Raw genomic sequence first — 23,031 nt, forward strand, 5'->3', positions numbered from 1 at the left:
GGAAAAAAAAGAAGACCATAAAATGTAAAGTCTCTCAACTGTAATCTAGCCAATACTGAGTATGTCATGTTACCTACCAATTTATTTCAACTACCAATATTAATTCCAAACTACCCATTGGTTATTTGCTTAGACAATTTGTTATTCTTTTCCCAAGTTTGATAACAACTCTAATCTCACAAGAATATACGTCTACTTTATATTAATCATCATTGCTAATTATGTTTGGTAGTTACTAGTCTCTCCCTCCCTCTCTCTTTGAAACAAACATATATAGGGAGAGGAAGAGTACAAGTGAGAGAGCAAGTAGTCTCTCTAAAAATGGCTTTTTCACTACCATCATCTTCAACCAAAATCACGTCTAGTTCTCTAAGCAGTAGTTTCCTGTTATGTTGCATTGTACTAGTCGAGTTGATTCATTTATGTTCTGCCATTAGTCGTGTTACTTTACCTCCAGGGATCCGGGTACCTGCAATTTTTGGGTTTGGAGACTCCATTATCGACCCAGGGAACAACAACTACATACTAACACCGGCTAAAAGTAACTACCCTCCATATGGGAGAGACTTCATGGGTGGTGTTCCAACTGGGAGGTTTAGCAATGGCAAGATCCCCACCGACTTGATAGGTATTTTTTCTTCTGTTTTCTTCATTATAACGTCGCACATCTTGATCTAAATCATAACTATCTGACTCTTCTGCAAATAAAATGGTCCGAATTCTAACTCCGCCGTAGTCAAACCTTGAGTCAGATTTTTAGATCTTAAAATGAAAAATCTCAATCTCCATGGGTTATTTTCATGATATTATAGCTAGTTTGTACTTTTGAGTTTAATGTTCTTTCCAACAGAATCATTTTAGTAATGAAAATAATGCTAGATTTATCAAGTAAAGAGTTGTCCAAGTTCTGAGCATAATAAAGAGGGAGTAACCCAAAATGGTTGGTTGTTGGATCTCTTTTTTAGGTTAACATATTTAGCTTAAACCATGAGTGCAAGTATCCCTTTAGGTATAGGTCATAATTGAAACTCAGCGTACAGTTCCCTAGATTTTGTTTGAATTAGATATCATAAATTCTGTAAATTATGTTAGATACATTATGTTATAAGATACACTTTCCTGTCCTACTTGCAAAAAAGCATTTGAACCACAAAAGATCTGTTAAGACCCTACTTGTTATGTCGTATAACATTAATATTGTTGGGTACGGATCCACCCATTTATGACAGTAATCCTTCCAGTACAAGAAAATTGAATTTATTTTAAATCAAATATTTTGCAGCTGAAGCATTGGGAATTAAGGATCTTTTACCGCCATATCTCGATCCTACTCTGAAACCAAATGACCTTCTTACTGGTGTAAGCTTCGCCTCTGGTGCTGCCGGATATGATCCTCTCACATCTAAACTAGCGGTAAATATATTCTATATGTTTTCATTTTACCATAATATATATATATATATATATATATATATATATATATATATATATATATATAAGTACTAGTTATTGATATGTGGGTTGATTTTCAGGGAGCTGTGTCAATACCGAAACAAGTAGAGTTATTCGGACAATACCTAATGAAGATTAAACCCATAGCAGGGGAAAAGAAATATAAGAGTATTGTATCAGAGAGTTTATTTGTGGTATTCTGCGGGAGTGATGATATTGCAAATACATATTTTGGTGGAAACTTAAGATCAAATTATGACTTCAACTCCTATGCTGATCTTATGGTCAAAGGAGCTTCTGACATGATTCAGGTACTCTTATTTGTTTTATTTTTCAAACTTTTTTACATTTATCATTATTTTAAAATAATTTGTTTTTTTTTGTTGGGTTTTAGGGTTTATATGGATTGGGAGCAAGGAGGTTTGGAATAACAGGTGCTCCACCAATAGGATGTTTGCCGTCACAGAGAACATTAGGGGGAGGTTTGGCAAGGATGTGTGTAGGGCGTCGTAACAAACTCTCTCAGATATTTAATTCCAAACTCTCCTCAGAATTAGACAGACTTAATTCCAAATTAACTGGTATAACAGCTGATTATATTGATATCTATACTCCTCTCCTTCAACTCATCAACCACCCTAATGATTATGGTACCTACTTTCTCTTCTCCCTTTTCCATTTATTTATGTCAATTTCTAAAAAATAACCAATTTTTTTCTTTTCACTTTAAAACTCTTATTATTTTTATGCGAAGTTTCTTTGTAAAATGGGCTTATTGTTAAATCATAAACATTATATATATGCTTATATTTTTTGGTGTGGCATGATTGAATTAGGGTTTGCAGAGGTATCAAGGGGGTGCTGTGGAACAGGGAAGATAGAATCAATAATATTATGTAACAAGTTGAACCCATTTACATGTGTGGATGACTCCAAATATGTATTTTGGGATAGTTATCACCCAACTGAGAGAGCCTACGTCACACTCCTTGAGCCCATTGTCCAAAGGTACTCACACGACTTCTTCTGCAAGAAGGGTAGCCCTTGTTAGCCGCTTGATCAAGATCCAACGGTTCAGAACTCTCAATCTTCCGTTATCATAATCATCCATCTATCAAATATTATTATTATTTATCCTCATTTTGTTTGCTATTAATCTTATTGACATCAATTAATTTTGTATAACAAAGACAGACCAGGAAGTAAATGTTATACGATGAGGACAAAATATTGAAATAATTTTTGCAAAATAAAATGTTAAATTCGACCTTAATTTAGGTGTAAACTGGGCCCGACTACCTGAGTTTAGTGTGGCTGAAGCGTGGTTGGCCCACCTTGGCCCGTTGCGAGGATACACATAGGCTGGGCGACTCCGTCCAGTCTGTTGGGCAGTTAGGCTTTGGAACAGCTGAAGCCCCATGGGCCTGACCTGTCAGGCCATTAAGGACACCCAAGCTATAAACAAAATAAGAGTAACATATATGATCTCTTCTCTGTTGCCTGTGGGAGAGTCATGGCTTTGATATTTAGTTTTATAGAGGAGTTTCCTCAATACTTTCTCCAAAGAAGTCCAACTCTTCGATATCTCCCTCCCTCGAAACCTAGGGAGAATCAAGGGTAGTCTGACACTCTGACCCTAGGGAGAACAAGAGAGAACGTATTTAAAGGGCGAGAAGCTACATTATACATCATCTAAGTAAATAGCATTTCTTACTATTAGTAAGAGGTTTATCGTTCATATGTATAGTATTTGCCCGACATTTAAGAGACTTTCGTGAGGTATATGGAGCGTTACACTATTTTCCCTGCTTATTCGCTTAAGAAACGCGTAAATGTAGTTAACAATGATCTTCTTAACAAGATTTGAATCTCTTCCTGCCATTATTATCGTATTCCCAAGTATATGTACCACTCCAGCATCTCTGCTTCTATTTAAGAACTCCAATTCCTCTGTATTCATCATCTGATTACTCTTCTGCCTTGATATACTATTGAGGTTCTTGCTCACATGCAACGATGAGATGGGCAAAATTGAGTCAGACGATGAAGTTACAGGATCTGAGTTAAGATCTCTCAGCTCTGTCAATGTTGAAATTTCCGATTGTTCTGTTATTTGTTCATCATATAAGCTATCCGAATCTGAATCTGAGCAACCTTCCATCATAGATTCAAGGCGAACGAACAAGAAGATGCTGTCAAAGAGCATCTTCTCAAAATCATCGTCTTTCTTATGAATGTCTTTATACCCATACCTTGCAACACACCGGAACATGTGGAACTCTTTAGGCCCTATTCGTTTCACTAGGAACCTTTCGTCTTGGGGTACAGTATAGACGGGAAGGTACTTTACACAAACAAAAACGACTGCAGAGTGAGTGGCAGGAAGGTTGGTGATCAAGTGAGAGAAAATACGAGGCACCCCTGTTGCTATTTCAGTGTAGACAAGCCCAATTCCGGGGACCCGGACTAGACCTAGGCTAGGACCCAACCTGAGCAACCATCCCATTGAGACCTTACTATGCATCTCAACTTCATAACGCTTCACTGTCACGTAATGCCAGACAGACATGACTACAAGAAATGCTGCAGCGATCACTAATGGAACCCAGCCGCCTTTATCTACCTTCAAAAGTACAGCTGAGAAATATGTGAATTCCACAGCTAACGACAAGATTGTGAAGATCAGAACAAGAATCCAATGGCTTCGCCATACAAGTAACATGATTAGGATCATAAGAAATGTAGTTACGAGCATAACTATCACAACTGCTGTCCCTGTCAGTTTTTCACAAATCGAGAATGTGATGAACTCTGATTATTGAATTTGAGAACACATGATTAAGGAAGAAAACAGAGAGTGAAGCGGAGAAAAACTCACCATAAGCATTACCGATGTGGTTTTGGTTTCTAAATCCAGCAGTAACAGCAATGCATAGAATCATAAGAATCCAATTAACGTCCGGAATATATATCTGTTCACGGAATTTCTTCGATGTGTGAACGACTGTGACCCTTGGAAAACAGCCGAGTGCGAGTGCCTGCTTGATTATGGAAAATGTTGCAGATATGGTGGCCTGGCTTGCAACAACGGCTGCTGCTGTTGCGATGAGTAGCATTGGCCAGTACATGCCGTCTGCAAGTTTAGACCCATCCGATTCATCAAATGAAAATTTTGGCAAGAAGAGAAAAAATAAGGGACGAGGAGCGAGAGATGGAGAGAGAACATGGAATAGACCGATAGAAAGCATCAAACACGTGATCTTGGTTCCGAACAATGTAAGCAGCTTGTCCTGTATAAGCTAACAGAAGGCAAGGGAAGACCACCGCTGTAAAGGCTATTTGAACAGACAATACCGGAAAATGTGCTAGATCAGCAAATAGTGCTTCTGTCCCTGAACAGTGACGTCTTATTAGAGCTCTAAGGTGTTATGTTTTTCAAATTGAAATCATGATCAGTGGGTTGTCGGTTTAGGTTAAAGATATATCGAAATATCCAAGAATATGTAAGCTCACCTGTGATACTAAGCATGACACCACCAAGAGACCTCCAACCTCCCCGCCTGAGATATCGAAAAATATAAAGGGGAGAGAAACCTTTAAGAATACCGATATCGTATTTCCATATGTTGAAAGCACCAATACCTCCAATAGAAATAAACCAAAGAAAGACAATTGGAGCACAGAGCCATCCAACCTTATCTGTTCCATAATGTTGCATGCTAAACAAAAGAACTAATATAACTACAGACACAAGTATCACTACACCTGCATAGATAAACAAAAACTGAAGGACAAATTAAAAGCGAATATTTATCCGCAAACGAACCAAGACAACCCCATTACGTTTTATAAGAAACAAAGATGGGCAAAAGGAACTAAAGTGCTCAAAACATACAAGCAAATATCTTATCAGGAATAGAGTATACCGTTACTCATCTCGGGGTGGTCTATCTTGATCCCTCCAACAGCCGAAAGAACTGGCAAAAGGTAATTTTAGTTAAAGCAACTGTAAACAAGCAAGATATGTAATCTAGTTTAACTGGTAATTGGAAAAAATGTACATCAGTTCTGTCAACCTATATATATATATGTCATATATTTGCGCATTGTAATTTAGGTCAAATTATTTCAGCTATCGGGCAGAGGTTGAAGAACTAAGCTCACACCAAGCATTTAAAACACCAGAAGTATGCAAAGAAATTTATTTACATACTTATGAACTTGACATCTCTAAAGTTGTTTTTAGGGACTAACTTCATACATTGGACCTATATGAAGTAAGGAGGCAGTATAAGATGTTTCCACCACCAATGGCTACATATGTGAGGATGAGCATGATATATGTATCACAAGGTTAAGTAAACGAAACATGAAAAGCTACAAAGTAAACCTGAAATTGCTGGAGTTAGAATCCCGTCCCCGATCACCATACATGTCCCAACAAGGACAAGAAACAAAACAACATTTCCTCGATATGCTTTTGCTTTCAACCATCTCTTAGTTTTGGCAGCAGATGATTTCTTATCGAACATATGACAACTATATGTTGTTAGTTTCTCGTCTGTTTGGTGTCTGTTCGGAATTGTATTGATTTTTGCATGCCGACAAAGTAACGAATAAAGAGCAAATGTTCCACCTACAAATAAGAAAGCAAGAAGGAAAGCTCAAATGGATCACACCCTCAAACACTTAGAGACAATAGCAACTACTCTTACTTAGTAACATTCTTTTTTAATAAAACAAGCATCTGTCAACATTTGGTTGCCCAAGTGGTCGATAATGTTGACATAAACTCCAAAACCCTGGAGGTCCCATGTTCAATTTCCAGAAGAGGTGGATTCCATGGTTTATTGAACTTGGGTTATTAAGGTATAAATAACGTAGTTGGGCTTTAGCCATAGTTTAGTCGGCCTTTAGGTCCGTTCTTGTAAGAGTTCAAATTTGGCGGTTATCGTGCTTATCACATCTTTGATGTATGATGTATCAATGCCACTGTAATGACTATCGTAGATCGTAGTGAATTTCCAACAAAAAAGTAAAACAAGCATCCTGAATCCTAATTGATCTGAGTTCTTTAATTTACAAGAATTGAACTGAACGAGTGTAGAGTTCACTACATTTATTGTATATGTCGATTATTAGCTCTAAAGTCTTCGAAATTGTATGTGTATCAGTTCATAGTTTGGTACTTTTTAATTACCTTGACCATTATCATTCGCTCTCAGTACCACAAAGACATACTTGATCAGAGGTATAAGAGTGAGAGAGTATATTATCAACGACAACGCTCCAATCACGTCTTCTGCATCTTTGATTCCATCGGGAAAAGTATTCTTGAAAACATATAAAGGAGAAGTACCCAAGTCTCCATAAACAACTCCAAGACTTTGGAATGCAAGGCTCAAAACTAATAAAGATGAGGGTTTCTGGGGCAGGAAACAAAAGCACATTAGCACATGTATAGAACAAGTTTCAAAGTCCCCTCTTTTTATATGCATCCATATATCAGTAATATATAGTCTCATTCCAAAAGCTAATCAACCAATTTCACAATCTCCATATATATATATATATATATATATATATATATATATAGGCTAGAGTTGCTTGATACATGATTATAAATTAGCAAGGTGTTTAAGTAGAAGATAATAACTTCAAATGTCAATAATGTACCAATAAATCTTCTTTTTTTTGGAGAAGAAATTGAACCAAAAATCTCTTAAATGGAAGAGTAAAAAATGGATGAGTCCTACTTTGCACAAAAGATCTAACTAGACTTACTAGGTAAGTGAGTAAATCTGTAAAAGAGAAAAGATTTTTCTTTTCAAAGAATGCATGCAAGTAATAACTTGAGGAGAGAGAGAGAGAGAGAGAGAGAGAGAGAGAGAGAGAGAGGATTCAAATCTTACTTTTTCTCTATACATATTTCTTAGCCTTCCAGCTTCTTCTTCCATGGGTTGATCAAACTTTTGGTCTAACTCCCACATTTGTCTACTACTTTCTTCATCCATCTCTGTTGAACCCATGACTTTTCCACAGATTCTTATAACCTTGAACAATTTGTTCTTCTGAAATAAAAAACCCAAAACCCAAATTCTTATAGCTCCCAAATATAACTTATACCCAGGTAGAAAATCTACCAGTCAAATAATACTAAAAACCACCTCAGTTGGTTTGAAAGTTGGTTTGCTTTTATCTTTCAAATAATGGTATACCCATTTCCTTCAATTGATTCATTAAGTTGAAACCATTTTGGAGAAACTGAAATACCCAACAATTGAATTGATGATATCTTTAAACCAGAAAAAACCCAGAAAGGAAAGCATTTGAGGATAAAACTAGGGATTCTTGTTGATTCTTTTCTTATTCTTTTTCCAAGTCACAGCTGAGCTGAGATAGTTAAGTCAGCTTAAAATAACAAAAAGTGATTAAAGTATAGATTACTTACTGATTACAGAACAAAGAAAGGGTCAAATAACCCAACTCTTCTCTCCTGTCCCTACCCCCTAAACTATATTCTTTGATTAGAGATAAGCTTTCAGGTTGGAAAAAAACTATTGAATAAAAATGAAATTGAGGATCTTGTACAAAAGATTTGAGATTTTTTTCTTCATGGGTCTTCTCTAGTTTCTCTCTCTCCTTCTCGAGTAGAGTGTAGCTTTACACACTACTTACGTTTCCATGTACAAAACTTGTGTGACCAAATAATAAGTGTAAGATCACACTCAAATGTTGTCTCTTAGGGGGGGTAGTGGAGCGGGACTTTCACAGACTTTCATAGACAAAATGTCCCGTAGACATTTCAAGACATTTCGGATGAGTTATTATAGACAACATGTGTTCATAGACATTTTCAAGACATTGAGAGTTTGTAGACAAAATGTCTTTATAGACATTTCAAGACATTTGATCCATAGACAAAATGTCCTGGGGACATTTTAAGATCTTGAGTCCATTGACAAAATGTGTAATGCATATTATATTTGTGCTAATCAAAAATATATTTTTCGACTTTTGTAGACATCTGTGAATATTTGTGGACATTGATGGACATTTGGTAGACATTTATTATTTTAATATTATTATTATTATTTAATCACATGAAATAATATATTAATACTAACATTTCAAAAATATATTTTTCGACTTTCGTAAACATCTGTGAATATTTGTGGACATTGATGGACATTTGGTAGATATTTATTATTTTAATATTATTATTATTTTTTAATTACATGAAATAATATATTTATACTAACATTTCAAAAATATATTTTTCGACTTTCGTAGACATCTGTAAATATTGTGGACATTGATGGACATTTGGTAGACATTTACTATTTTAATATTATTATTATTGTTTAATCACATGAAATAATATGTTTATACTAACATTTCAAAAATATATTTTTCGACTTTCGTAGACATCTGTGAATATTTGTGGACATTGATGGACATTTGGTAGACATTTATTATTTTAATATTATTATTATTGTTTAATCACATGAAATAATATATTTATACTAAAACATTTCAAAAATATATTTTTCGACTTTCGTAAACATCTGTGAATATTTGTGGACATTGATGGACATTTGGTGGACATTTATTATTTTAATATTATTATTGTTGTTTGATCACATGATGGACTTCAAATGTCTCTTGTTTTTTGAAAGACATTTTGACTTCTAAATTTGTCCCAAATCCTTCACAAATTCATCAAACTATGAAGTCCACCAAAGTCTGGGACATATTTTGTCTACAATCGAATGCCTCGGACTTTCATAGACTCTCAAATGTCTGGATTTGAATGCCTCAGACTTTCGTGGACTCTCAAATGTCTGGATTTGAATGCCTCAGACTTTCGTGGACTCTCAAATGTCTGGATTTGAATGTCTCAGACTTTCGCGGACTCTCAAGAGTCCGCGAAAGTCTTGCTCCACTACCCCCCTTAGTTAAGAGCCAAATGGTGTATTTTTTTTTTTGTGAAACCCCTAATATATTGATAAAACAGTACCACTGTCATAATCTTTAGAGAGTTAAGGAGAAATAAAAGGAGAGATAAAACTATTTACATATTTCCACTAAAGTTCTCAAATTTTCTATAAAATGAAAGGAAATTAAAGTTGAAAAATAAAAAGGCATGTCAAATCAATATTCAAGATTGAGTCAAGAGGCACCTTCAACAAAAGAGAACCATTTGCATTTTCTAATAATCTAATGCAAATTCCCATAGGTTAAGGGTCAATTATTTTTGTCCATTTGATTTTACGACAGAGTTGTTATTTTACACTATAAAAATAAAGTGTCACCACGATATTAGAAAAAAAATCCAACTAGATTAGCACAATTAAAAACATTTATCTTCTTCGTCTCTCCAAAAGAATTTCTATTTACTAAATTATAAATAGACAAATTGCTCTTTGAGATAATAAGGGGCTGCCTTTTTTGATAGTTTCACCTCATCTTAAGATAATATTGAGCATAGTTAACAAAGTGTCCTTGTTATAGTTGTTTTTAAGGTAAGAAACAAATAAGTTTTTGCAGAAAGTTGTATTAATTTATAAATGTATATTTAAGAAAAACAGATAATGACTAATGATAGTTACATATTCAATCTTGTACTATGTTTTCGCACTTAAGTTAACGTTTCATTAAAAAATGAACACTACATAATATTGACTAAGTTGTGCTACCTCAAAAAGCTTTATTGATATAGAATATGGTTAATGGGCAGGAACAAGACAATGATTCTATTAAAGATAGAGTTAGGTAGTTGTTTTCTCTAAGGTTTACATGAGTTTTGTTTAATGTCTTCTATATAAAGTGGGGATAATTAAGAGACTAAAGAATACGGCCGCCCCAGGATAGAATAGGCTCAAAGTGTAATGATCGAGTAAATCCCATTCTGGATGTACGGTTGTAGTATGGGTGGTTATGTTCTTGTAATTTACAAAGCAACCATACTAGAGCCGCTGAAAATCCAGCTGATTTGGGAGAGAACACCAAACCTGAAATGGCAAATTTTTTTTTATTTGGTAGAGAAAATTGAACTATCAATGTCGGCCGTTGGTTCAGAATTCTCTCCAAAGTCGACTTTGACTTTTTGGTGCCGAGGTTCATTTTACCTCGAGTCATTTTCAAATAAACTAGTAAACTAAGCTCATATTTTCTCGACAAATCAAAACGAAGCATTGATTTTCCTCACAACAAACAAATCAGTAGTCTAAGTTGTCATAACATCTCCTTCGCTTGTAGGTCTGGTTATACCTAATGTATATATATATAAATACGATAATAACATAAAAACTTTTAGATGAAATATTGCATTGATGATATCAATCAGTTCTAGTTACATATCAAACATAGAAAACTTGGCCAACATTCAAAAGACTCTCATGAGGAACATTGAATATCACACTATTTTCTCTGCATATCTTTCTAAGGAAAACATAAATATAATCAATGGCTACTTTCTTCATCAAATTTGCATCTCTTCCTGCTCTCACTACTGTATTACCTAGTATATGAACCACCCCAGCATCTCTGCTCATTTTCAAGAACTCCAATTCCACGTCGATATGTGTCTGTTTTTGTTCTTGTTGAGGAGAATTAACCACAGCTGGAACGATCATATCCTCTGACGACATTGTAACAATAGACGTATTATGATCTTCATTGCGCGAATACATGCTCCCATTCTGATTCTCGGACACTATGGAAATCCTTCGTTCTCGTTCTCGATCTTGTTCGGGTTGGTGTATGTTTATGTTGTAGTTATAATCATCTGAATCTGAGCCACTATCTTCCATCATTAACTCAAGCCGAACAAATAAGAAAAGATTATCGAATAACATCTTCTCAAAATCGTCGTCTCTCTTATGAAGATCCTTGTACCCATATCTGGCAACACATCTAAACATGTGGAAGTTTTTCGGCCCAATTCTTCTCACGAGGAACCTTTCTTCTTGGGGTACTGTATAGACAGGGAGATACTTGATGCAGACAAACACTACAGCAGAATGGATTGCAGGAAGGTTGGTAATAAAGTGAGAGAAAATGTGAGGAACTCCGCTCGGTAATTCTGTGTAGACGAGCCCGATTCCTGGAACACGGACTAGTCCGAGGCTGGGGCCTAAACCAAGGAGCCAGCCCAGTGATACTTTACTTTGCGTTTCAACTTCATAACGTTTAGCTGTTCCGTAATGCCAAACATGCATTATTACAAAAAATACTGCAGCTATCACTAATGGAACCCAACCTCCTTGATTTACCTTTAAAAGTACAGCTGATAAGTATGTTCCCTCGACAAGCAATGATGAGATAGTGAAGATCAGAACATAAAACCAATTCGTCCGCCAAACCAACAACATGATGAGAATCATAAGAAACGTCGTTACTAACATAACTATCACAACTGCTGTTCCTGTTTGAGCAAAAATAATATATTAACAGGGTTATCATGGATATAAGTCGATCGTCAGCTAAGAGTTAACCAATGGGCTGTGTCGGCCGGACACTGTCCTTGTAGAAACGAGCAGAGGAGCCAGTAGTTGTGGCATGTGGCACACAATGAGCCATAACTCATGGCACGGCACTGGTCAGGAACCGGCAAGGCTCAGACACAGGCCTGACATGTCATGACCATGGACAAAGGCTCCTGAGGTTCCACAACACATACCGTTGGGAACACTACCATCGCTAAATGCACAACTCAATACCAATTAATGGTAGTCAAAATCAAGTTCCTGAACTGATATAGGATATCGGAATAATGGAAGGACTAAATAAGTAAATCTCAAGGAAAAAAGTAACAGGAGAAAAGCTTACCTGAAGCATTTCCAATCTGGGTTTGGTTTTTAAATCCTGCAGTAACAATAACGCAAAGAATCATAATGATCCAATTGATATCTGGCATGTATACGTGCTGAGGATACTTCTGCGATGTATGAATAACCTTGACCCTCGGAAAACAACTTAGTGCAAGTGCCTGTTTGATTATTGAAAAAGTCGCAGATATAGTAGCTTGACTTGCAACAATGGCTGCAGCTGTTGCAATAAGAAACGTAGGCCAGTATACAGCATCTGAATATAACCCGTAAGAGTTCGTTAGATAAAAGTTATGCTGAGTGAACTGTGAATATAATATGAAAGAAATGATAGGAAATGACAAACTTGGTATGGATCGATAGAAAGCATCAACTACATGATCGGGGTTCTTAATGATATAAGCTGCTTGTCCTGTATAAGCCAATAGAAGGCAAGGGAACACAACCCCAGTAAAAGCGATCTGGACAGCCGATACTGGAAAATGTGCTAGATCGGCAAAAAGAGCTTCTGTCCCTACAAGAATCATAAAGAGTATGGTTCATGGTCTATATACGTAAACGATCTGTGTGGGAAGTTCATGTGAATAAGCTCACCCGTGATACTAAGCATGATGCCCCCAAGGGAACTCCAACCTCCTCCCTTGAGATATCTATATACATAAAGTGGAGAGAAAGCTCTAAGAACGGTGCTATCATATTTCCATATGTTGAAAGCGCCAATACCTCCAATCAAAAGAAACCAAAGAAAGACAATTGGAGCAAATAGCCATCCAACTCTATCTATACCATAACGTTGCATTCGAAACAAAAGAACTAGTATCACTACAGAAACAATTACGACCACATCTGCAGCAAAGGCCAAAGAAATTAAGAAATTGAAAAAATCAAGCTAAAGGCCTCAATAGACAGACATAATGAAAACGGAAATTAGTCCAAATGTCTAGACGTATATCTGGTTTGGAAAAGAATACCGCTACTCATCTTGGGGTGGTTTACTTTGATCCCTCCAGCAGCCGAAAGAACTGAGAAAAAAAAAAGTAGTTCCAGTCCAAAATGTAAGTAGAAAGGAAGGTCTCATATAAGAAGGCTAAGTATCGAAAGTCCGAAAGCAAGAATCAGAATGAGACCTGATATGGCCGGAGTTAAGACGCCATCTCCGATAACCATGCAAGTCCCAACAAGAACAAGAATTAGAAGAGCATTCTTCCGTAACTTTGATGCTTCCAACCATTTTTTGGTTTTAGAAGCAAATGATTTCTCATGGTATATATGACGACTATAAGTCGTTAGCTCCTCATCAGTTCGGTGTTGGTTCGGAATAGTATTTATTTTTGCATGCCGACAAAGCAGTGAATAAAGAGCAAACGTCCCACCTGCGGAAAAGCTAAAGGATTTGTTACTCCAACTCACAGAATCTGCACTTGCTCTAAAAGGTAAATTGTCTTATACGAAGATCTAATTACCTTGACCGTTATCGGTTGCCCTTAACACCACAAAGACATACTTCAAAAGCGGGATAAACGTAAGAGAGTAAATAATCATCGAGAGCGCTCCAATCACGTCTTCTGGATCTTTAATTCCACCAGGAAATGTGTTATAGAAAACATATAAAGGAGATGTTCCTAGATCCCCATAAACAACTCCAAGACTCTGGAAGGCAAGTCCTAACATTAACAGGGTTGAGTGTTTCTGTCAAGGAAACACAAACAAAATCAACACTAACCAAAGAAAATTTGTCGAAATTCCCACTTTTATGTACTAACCCACTAATCAGTATATTATTCTGCAAAAAAAAAAACCCACAATCTCCGAAACATTTTAAGGGGGTGGAGCTGTTTTTCTGTTCTCATAGTCTGATTCTGACTCGTCTGAATCTGAATTGTCTTAACCAAATAGATCCAAACTCAACCCCCATATGTCATTCAGACAAGTAAGACAAAAATCAACCTCTGACATCTGACTCGAGTCAATTCAGACCTTGAGTTGGATTTAAGATCTGACTTAGAAAAAAAAAAAAACACTACTTAAATCTGGATCAAAAAAATTGATTAGAGTCAAACTTTTGAAGTGAAAACATTGGATTGAACAAATATGAACTAGGCAATGAGTCAATAATAATTATTAGGTAAACTACAAAAATGTCACCTTCTTCTCTCTGCTCATATTTCTTAGCTTTCCAGCTTCTTCTTCCATTGGTTGATCAAACTTTTGATCCAAATCCCATATATACCCTTTATCACTGCTATCATTACTTTGTTTCTCAATCTGATCTGGACCAGTTGAATCCATGAATGTATTTACCCAAACTAGATAGATTACCCCAATTCTCTCTCTCTCTCTCTCTCCTCACTAACCCAAAATCTGTATTTTGATTCCAGGGTTTTGGGATCGCTTAAACCTCAACTACGAACAATCACCTGGAAGAAATACCCTCTTTGGGTTCTTAATCATCTCTTCCTCCCATGATTTCTTAATAGTATGAAGAACTGAACGAATCTACTTATAACTCTATTCTATGGAAAAAAATAAGTTTAATTTTTTTTACTAGTAATATTAAACAAAGTACAGTCTTTGTTTAATACGGTCTTTGTAATAGGCCCCGGAAGGTCCCATGTGTAATCGGGGGCTTACAACACTTTTTTTTTTTTTTTGTTGAAATGGGGCTTACAACACTTTGAAAACCCAAAAAAAAGTACAAAGTCTTTGCTCTTTCAACAGAAAGAAGAAAAAGTATAGTATTTGGAGTAGTACTGCACAAAAAAAGGAGGTTTTAAAAGCAATTGGTTCTAACAAACTTTTCTCGACAAATTGTAACGTCTCAAGGCTTAGCAGTTATCTATATTGTCTCTGTTTTGATCACCCCAAACTTAAATCTACATGTACAAGTTTTGTTCTTGACAAAGACACCACAAACCCCACCTAAAAAGCCTCGATACTTACTAAATCCAGGAGTATACTCTTGTGAGCGATGTGAGACTATTACAATCCCTCCATCCTCAGCGAATAATCGTCTTCGACTCTGATATCACTTTGTAATGCACCAAGCCTTAGCAGTTATCGATATTGTCCCCCCTTTGACCACTCCAAGCCCAAGTCCACAGGTACGAGATTTTGTTCTTGACGAAAGCACCACAAGCCACCCAAAGCTTGACCGCACGTCTATAGTCAAGGCTTTGGACATTTTCGTGAACGATGTGCGACTATCACCTAAATTTTGAGAATTTTTAGACAAACGAGTTTCCAAGGGTTTACTAAAGTTTGACTTAAACACTTAAATTTTCTGGATGGTTTGACGAGGGTCCTCTATAAATACATTTAACGGTCTAGATCCAATCTGAAACGAGTTTTGAGCTGACTCCAGTCTATTGATTTTACATGATTCAGATTTAGACAATTCAAATTTATATAGTACGTAGAAAAATGATAAACGAAAATAAGTTTGGTGATCGTTAGTATTCACATTAAACTATTTTTAGAAAATATAGAAAGAAACTTCAATTGTTTAGCTCGTGTAAATTTGACTTAATTTGTGCACACTCATTCATCACTATTTTGAGATCAAGTTCTGAATATCTATTAAAATAAGTAGTTCAGAAAAATTCATTTCCCTGAAAAAATGGAATGGATTACTCTTTATCCACAGAGACAAGATTGTTCTTTAGTTACACACTTACGTATTTGTAGTCGTAAATTAATCAGATTAGCTCTAATCCCAATTTATGCTAACGTAGCATTGTATATTTTTCTTAATTTTGAAATCAAACATGAAATTGAACTTGTAAAGTTAATCAGAATAGCTTTTGTCCTAATTAGTACTTATATGTATATAGTCTTTCAGATACTGAATTCACTTAATGTTGATCAAAAGAATCAACTGAACAACTATGGAATTCACTTAGCTATAAACTAGAAAAATGTTGATAAAAAAGAATCAACTGAGCAACTATATAAAGCAAATCTCAAAAAAAAAAAAAAAAAAAACTATATAAAGCAAAACTTGCAAGAAAAAAAAAACTAGATAAAGCAAAGACTAGTGGGAAAAGAGTGACCAATTAGATGTTTTTTTTGGCATCCTTGTAATCAATTGCATTTCAACTAATTAAAGAATTATTTCATCAAAAAAAAAAACTAATTAAAGAATCTATTTCATAAAAAAAAAAACTAATTAAAGAATCAGGATGATGAGCATTATTAGTCTTTCTCATGGCAGGTTAGGTGTTCTTTCAAAGTCAATCAAAACTAATTCAAAACATTTTTTTTGGACTTACGTCAAATTATTATAAAGAGAGATGATAAGTTTTCCCAGAAGAATTAATTGCCTTGCATAAATTTCAAATTTGTAAATGATCTTTAGGAGACGTGGGAATGAGACATTTGAGACATTCATATCCGGACATTTGAGAATTCTGAAATGTCTGAGGCATTCAAATCCGGACATTTGAAAATCCTGAAATGTCTGAGGCATTCAAATCTAGACATTTACAAATCCCTGAATGTCTGTGACATTTAATTATAGACAAAATATCCGCAGACTTTGGTAGACTTCATAGTTTGATGGATTTTGTGAAGGATTTGGGACAAATTTGGAGCCCAAAATGTCTTTACAAAAACAAGAGACATTTGGAGTCCATCATGTGATTAAACAACAATAATAATATTAAAATAATAAATGACCACCAAATGTCCATCAATGTCCACAAATATTTACAGATGTCTACGAAAGTTGAAAAATATATCTTTGAAATGTTCATACAAATATATTATTTCATGTGATTAAACAATAATAATAATATTAAAATAATAAATGTCTATCAAATGCCCATCAATGTCTACAAATATTCACAGATGTCTACGAAAGTAGAAAAATATATTTTTGAAATGTTCACAAATATATTATTTCATGTGATTAAACAATAATAATAATATTGAAATAATAAATGTCTATCAAATGTCCATCAATGTCCACAAATATTCACAGATGTCTAAAAAAGTAGAAAAATATATTTTTGAAATGTTCATACAAATATATTATTTCATGTTATTAAACAATAATAATATTATTAAAATAATAAATATCCACCAAATGTCCATCAATGTCTGCAGATATTCAAGATGTCTATGAAAGTCGAAAAATGTATTTTTGATTAGTACAAAAATATGCATTACACATTTTGTCAATGGATTCAAGATCTTGAAATGTCCCCAAGACATTTTGTCTATGGATCAAATGTCTTGAAATGTCTATAAAGACATTTTGTCTACAAACTCAATGTCTAGAAAATGTCTATGAAGACATTTTGTCTATAATAAATCACCCGAAACGTCTTGAAATGTCTACAGGACATTTTGTCTATAAATGTGTGTGTATATATAAATACGATAATAACATAAAAACTTTTAGATGAAATATTACATTGATGATATCAAAGAGTTCTAGTTATTTCAACAAAAAAAAAGAGTTCTAGTTACATATCAAACATAGAAAACTTGGCCAACATTCAAAAGACACTCATGAGGAACATTGAATATCACACTATTTTCTCTGCATATTTTTCTAAGGAAAACATAAATATAATCAATGGCTACTTTCTTCATCAAATTTGCATCTCTTCCTGCTCTCACTACTGTATTACCTAGTATATGAACCACCCCAACATCTCTGCTCATTTTCAAGAACTCCAATTCCAGGTTGATATGTGTCTGTTTCTGTTCTTGTTGAGGAGAATTAACCACAGCTGGAACGATCAAATCCTCTGACGACATTGTAACAATAGAAGTATGATCTTCATTGCGCGAATACATGCTCCCATTCTGATTCTCAGACACTACGGAAATCCTTCGTTCTTGTTCGGTTTGGTGTATGTTTATGTTGTAGTTATAATCATCTGAATCTGACCCACTATCCTCCATCATTAATTCAAGCCGAACAAATAAGAAAAGATTATCGAATAACATCTTCTCAAAATCGTCGTCTTTCTTATGAAGATCCTTGTACCCATATCTAGCAACACATCTAAACATGTGGAAGTTTTTCGGCCCAATTCTTCTCACGAGGAACCTTTCTTCTTGGGGTACTGTATAGACAGGGAGATACTTGATGCAGACAAACACTACAACAGAATGGATTGCAGGAAGGTTCGTAATAAAGTGAGAGAAAATGTGAGGAACTCCGCTCGGTAATTCTGTGTAGACGAGCCCGATTCCTGGAACACGGACTAGTCCAATGCTTGGGCCTAAACCAAGAAGCCAGCCCATTGATACCTTACTTTGCGTTTCAACTTCAAAACGTTTAGCTGTTCCGTAATGCCAAACATGCATTATTACAAAAAATACTGCAGCTATCATTAATGGAACCCAACCTCCTTGATTTACCTTTAAAAGTACAGCTGATAAGTACGTTCCCTCGACAAGCAACGATGAGATAGTGAAGATTAGAACGTAAAACCAATTCGTTCGCCAAACCAACAACATGATGAGAATCATAAGAAACGTCGTTACTAACATAACTATCACAACTGCTGTTCCTGTTTAAGCAAAAAGAATATATTCATAGGATTATCAAGGATATAAGCAGATCGTCAGCTAAGAGTTCATCAACGGCATGTGTCGGCAGGACACCGTCCTTTTAAAAACGAGCAGAGGACCCAGTAATTGTGGCATGTGACACACCATGAGACATGACTCGTTGCACGGCTCAGGTCAGGAACTGCAAGGCTCAGACACAGACCTGACATGTGATGACCATGGCTGAAGGCCCTTGAGGTTCCACAACATGTACTGTTGGGAACACTACCATCGCTAAATGCATAACTCAATAATACCAATTAATGGTAGCCAAAAAACAAGTTACCGGACTGATATAGAATATCAAGATAAGGGAAAGACTAAATAAGTAAATCTCAAGGGAAAAAACATAGGAGAAAAGCTTACCTGAAGCATTTCCAATCTGGGTTTGGTTTTTAAATCCTGCAGTAACAATAACGCAAAGAATCATAATGATCCAATTGATATCTGGCATGTATACGTGCTGAGGATACTTCTTCGATGTATGAATAACCTTGACCCTCGGAAAACAACTTAGTGCAAGTGCCTGTTTGATTATTGAAAAAGTCGCAGATATAGTAGCTTGACTTGCAACAATGGCTGCAGTTGTTGCAATGAGAAACATAGGCCAGTATACAGCATCTGAATATAACCCGTAAGAGTTCGTTAGATAAAAGTTATGCATGAGTGAATATAACATGAAGAAATGATAGGAAATGACAGACTTGGTATGGATCGATAGAAAGCATCAACTACATGATCAGGGTTCTTAATGATATAAGCTGCTTGTCCTGTATACGCCAATAGAAGGCAAGGGAACACAACCCCGGTAAAAGCGATCTGGACAGCCGATACCGGAAAATGTGCTAGATCGGCGAAAAGAGCTTCTGTCCCTACAAGAATCATAAAGAGTATGGTTCATGGTCTATATACGTAAACGATCTGTGTGGGAAGTTCATGAAAATAAGCTCACCCGTGATACTAAGCATGATGCCCCCAAGGGAACTCCAACCTCCTTCCTTGAGATATCTATAGACATAAAGCGGAGAGAAAGCTCTAAGAACGGTGCTATCATATTTCCATATGTTGAAAGCGCCAATACCTCCAATCAAAAGAAACCAAAGAAAGACAATTGGAGCAAATAGCCATCCAACTCTATCTATACCATAACATTGCATTCGAAACAAAAGAACTAGTATCACTACAGAAACAATTACGACCACATCTGCAGCAAAGGCCAAAGAAATTAAGAAATTGAAAAAATCAAGCTAAAGGCCTCAATAGACAGATAAAATAAAAACGGGAATTAATCCAAATGTCTAGACGTATATCTGGTTTGGAAAAGAATACCGCTACTCATCTTGGGGTGGTTTACTTTGATCCCTCCAGCAGCCGAAAGAACTGAGAAAAAAAAAAAGTAGTTCCAGTCCAAAATGTAAGTAGAAGGAAGGTCTAATATAAGAAGGCTAAGTACCGCCAACAACCCTTGGTTGGAGTGGTAAGAGGTATAATCTTCCAGCTAGAGGTCAAGGGTTCGAGGCACACGCTGAACAATTCAAAAAAGAAAGAAGGCTAAGTACCGAAAGCAAGAATCAGAATGAGACCTGATATGGCCGGAGTTAAGACGCCATCTCCGATAACCATGCAAGTCCCAACAAGAACAAGAATTAGAAGAACATTCTTCCGTAACTTTGATGCTTCCAACCATTTTTTGGTTTTAGAAGCAAATGATTTCTCATGGTATATATGACGACTATAAGTCGTTAGCTCCTCATCAGTTCGGTGTTGGTTTGGAATAGTATTTATTTTTGCATGCCGACAAAGGAGTGAATAAAGAGCAAACGTCCCACCTGCGGAAAAGCTAAAGGATTTGTTACTCCAACTCACAGAATCTGCACTTGCTCTAAAAGGTAAATTGTCTTATACGAAGATCTAATTACCTTGACCGTTATCGGTTGCCCTTAACACCACAAAGACATACTTCAAAAGCGGGATAAACGTAAGAGAGTAAATAATCATTGAGAGCGCTCCAATCACGTCTTCTGGATCTTTAATTCCACCAGGAAAAGTGTTATAGAAAACATATAAAGGAGATGTTCCTAGATCCCCATAAACAACTCCAAGACTCTGGAAGGCAAGTCCTAACATTAAGAGCGTCGAGTGTTTCTGTCAAGGAAATGCAAACTAAATCAGCACTAACCAGAGAAAATTTGTCGAAATTCCCACTAATCAGTATATAATTCTGCAAAAAACCCACAATCTCCAAAACATTCTAAGGAGGTGGAGCTGTTTTTCTTTTCTCATTGTCTGACTCTGACTATTGGCGTATCAAGACATTGAGCAATTTTCTTTCCTTATGTCTTGATACGCCAATACTGACTCGTCTGAATCTGAATTGCCTTAACCAAATAGATTCAAAATCAACCCGCACATGTCATTCAGACAAGTAAGACAAAAACCAACACTCTGACATCTGACTCGAGCCAACTCAGACCTCGTGTCGCATTTTAGATCTGACTTAAAGAAAAAAAACACTACCTAAATCTGGATCAAGAACTTGATAAGAGTGAAACTTTTTGAAGTGAAAACATTGGATTCAACAAATATGAACTAGGCAGTGAGTCAATAATAATACTAATAATCAAAGTTAAGAGCAAAGAAATGGGTAAACTAGAAAAATGTCACCTTCTTCTCTCTGCTCATATTTCTTAGCTTTCCAGCTTCTTCTTCCATTGGTTGATCAAACTTCTGATCCAAATCCCACATATACCCTTTACCACTGTTATCATTGCTTTGTTTCTCAATCTGATCTGGACCAGCTGAATCCATGAATGTATTTACCCAAACTAGATAGATTACCCCAATTCTCTCTTTCTCTCTACTCACTAACCCAAATTCTGTATTTTGATTCCAGGGTTTTTGGGATCACTTAAACCTCAACTAAGAACAATCACCTGGAAGGCTGGAAGAAATACCCTCGTTAGGTTCTTTATCATCTCTTCCTCCCATGATTTCTCAATAGTAGTATGAAGAATTGTACTAGAATCTACTTATACTCTATTCTATAGAAAAAAAAAAGTTTTTTTTGTTTGTTTTACTAGTAGTATTAAACAAAGTACAGTCTTTGTAGTAGTACTAAACAGAAAACGGAGGTCTTAAAAGCAATTGGTTCCAACAAACTTCCTACTGACAAATTTTCAGAATTTTTAGAGAAATGAGTTTCCAAGGGTTTACTAAAGTTTGACTTAAAAGACTTCAATTTCCTGGCTGGTTTGACTAGGGTCCTCTATAAATACATTTACATAATTCTCATTTAGACAATTCAAATTGATGTAGTAGAAAAATGATAAAACTAAAATAAGTTTAGTGATAGTATTCACATTAAACTTTTTTAAAAAATATAAAAAGAAACTTCAATTGTTTAGCTCTAGTACGTACAAATCTTTTCAACAAAAAAAAATAGTACGTACAAATCTCCCTAGATTTGTCCGTACTCATTCATCATCGTTCTGAGGCCAAGTTCAGAATATTCATTAAAAAAGAAAGTTAAGAAAATCAATTTTCCTGAAAAAGCAAAATGGATTACTCTTTATCCACGAAGACAAGATTGTTCTTTAGTTACACACTTACATATTTGTAGTCGTAAATTAATCAGATTAGCTTAAATCCCAATCTATACTAACGTAGCGTTTTATTTCTATTTTTAATATGAAATCGAACATGAAATTGAACTTTTAAGTTAATCAGAATAACTTCAGTCCCGATCAGTACTTATACATGTATCTTTCAATCATAACTTGACATCCGTCGTGATATTGAATTCACTTATCTATAAACTAGAAGATGTTGATCAAAAGAATCAATTGAGAAACTATAGAATTCACTTAGCTATGAAGCAAAGACTAGTGGGAAAAGAGTGACTAATTAGATGTCTCTTTTTCTTGTATCCTTGTAATCAATTGCATTTCGAAGTAATTAAAGAATCAAGACGATGAGCATTATTAGTCTTTCTCATGGCAGGTTAGGTGTTCTTTCAAAATCAATCAAAACTAATTTAAATCTGATTTTTGGACTCACATCATATAATAATTAGGGTTATTTCTCAAATGGCCCCCAATTTTGTGACCAGCTTCCTGTCTGGCCCCCTACTTTAGCAGAAATACCCATATGACCTCCTTCTTTCGTTATGTTTAACTTTCCGTTA

The 23,031-nt window shown here is 35.5% G+C and overlaps 4 protein-coding genes across 5 annotated transcripts; 1 reads left to right on the forward strand and 3 right to left on the reverse strand.

Moving 5' to 3' along the window:
- Positions 1-160: 160 nt before the first annotated feature.
- LOC147533729 (GDSL esterase/lipase EXL3-like) lies at positions 161-2,707 on the forward strand. The gene is made up of 5 exons (XM_086645137.1): positions 161-628; positions 1,283-1,413; positions 1,533-1,763; positions 1,847-2,102; positions 2,289-2,707. The coding sequence occupies exons 1-5, from the start codon at positions 322-324 to the stop codon at positions 2,501-2,503; spliced, it is 1,140 nt and encodes a 379-aa protein (XP_086501263.1). The 5' UTR covers positions 161-321; the 3' UTR covers positions 2,504-2,707.
- A 438-nt stretch (positions 2,708-3,145) lies between these two features.
- Positions 3,146-9,534, reverse strand: LOC147533730 (potassium transporter 11-like). The gene is made up of 10 exons (XM_086645136.1): positions 9,402-9,534; positions 7,904-8,193; positions 7,365-7,523; positions 6,653-6,878; positions 5,843-6,088; positions 5,379-5,429; positions 4,966-5,217; positions 4,677-4,844; positions 4,331-4,585; positions 3,146-4,227 (listed from the first exon to the last, which is right to left on the reverse strand). The coding sequence occupies exons 3-10, from the start codon at positions 7,479-7,481 to the stop codon at positions 3,188-3,190; spliced, it is 2,355 nt and encodes a 784-aa protein (XP_086501262.1). The 5' UTR covers positions 7,482-7,523; positions 7,904-8,193; positions 9,402-9,534; the 3' UTR covers positions 3,146-3,187.
- A 1,231-nt stretch (positions 9,535-10,765) lies between these two features.
- Positions 10,766-14,968, reverse strand: LOC147533731 (potassium transporter 11-like). Its single transcript, XM_086645138.1, has 8 exons — positions 14,430-14,968; positions 13,748-13,973; positions 13,412-13,657; positions 13,256-13,306; positions 12,879-13,130; positions 12,631-12,798; positions 12,286-12,540; positions 10,766-11,881 (listed from the first exon to the last, which is right to left on the reverse strand). The coding sequence occupies exons 1-8, from the start codon at positions 14,571-14,573 to the stop codon at positions 10,815-10,817; spliced, it is 2,409 nt and encodes an 802-aa protein (XP_086501264.1). The 5' UTR covers positions 14,574-14,968; the 3' UTR covers positions 10,766-10,814.
- Positions 14,969-17,679: 2,711 nt separating this feature from the next.
- LOC147533732 (potassium transporter 11-like) lies at positions 17,680-22,572 on the reverse strand. Of its 2 annotated transcripts, none has more exons than XM_086647444.1 (8): positions 21,513-22,572; positions 20,768-20,993; positions 20,432-20,677; positions 20,178-20,228; positions 19,801-20,052; positions 19,553-19,720; positions 19,215-19,469; positions 17,680-18,808 (listed from the first exon to the last, which is right to left on the reverse strand). In XM_086647444.1, exons 1-8 carry the CDS (start codon positions 21,654-21,656, stop codon positions 17,757-17,759), a joined length of 2,394 nt encoding a protein of 797 aa, XP_086503570.1. In that variant the 5' UTR covers positions 21,657-22,572; the 3' UTR covers positions 17,680-17,756. The 2 variants fall into 2 exon arrangements, with proteins under 2 accessions (XP_086503570.1, XP_086503569.1); XM_086647443.1 differs by having other exon boundaries at positions 20,178-20,293; positions 20,401-20,677; positions 21,513-22,092.
- Positions 22,573-23,031: the final 459 nt, after the last annotated feature.

Source organism: Eschscholzia californica, unplaced genomic scaffold, assembly GCF_041429995.1.
Source record: "Eschscholzia californica isolate CP2 unplaced genomic scaffold, dmEscCali1.0.p SCAF_6, whole genome shotgun sequence".
In the NCBI taxonomy this organism is placed as follows: Eukaryota; Viridiplantae; Streptophyta; class Magnoliopsida; order Ranunculales; family Papaveraceae; genus Eschscholzia; species Eschscholzia californica.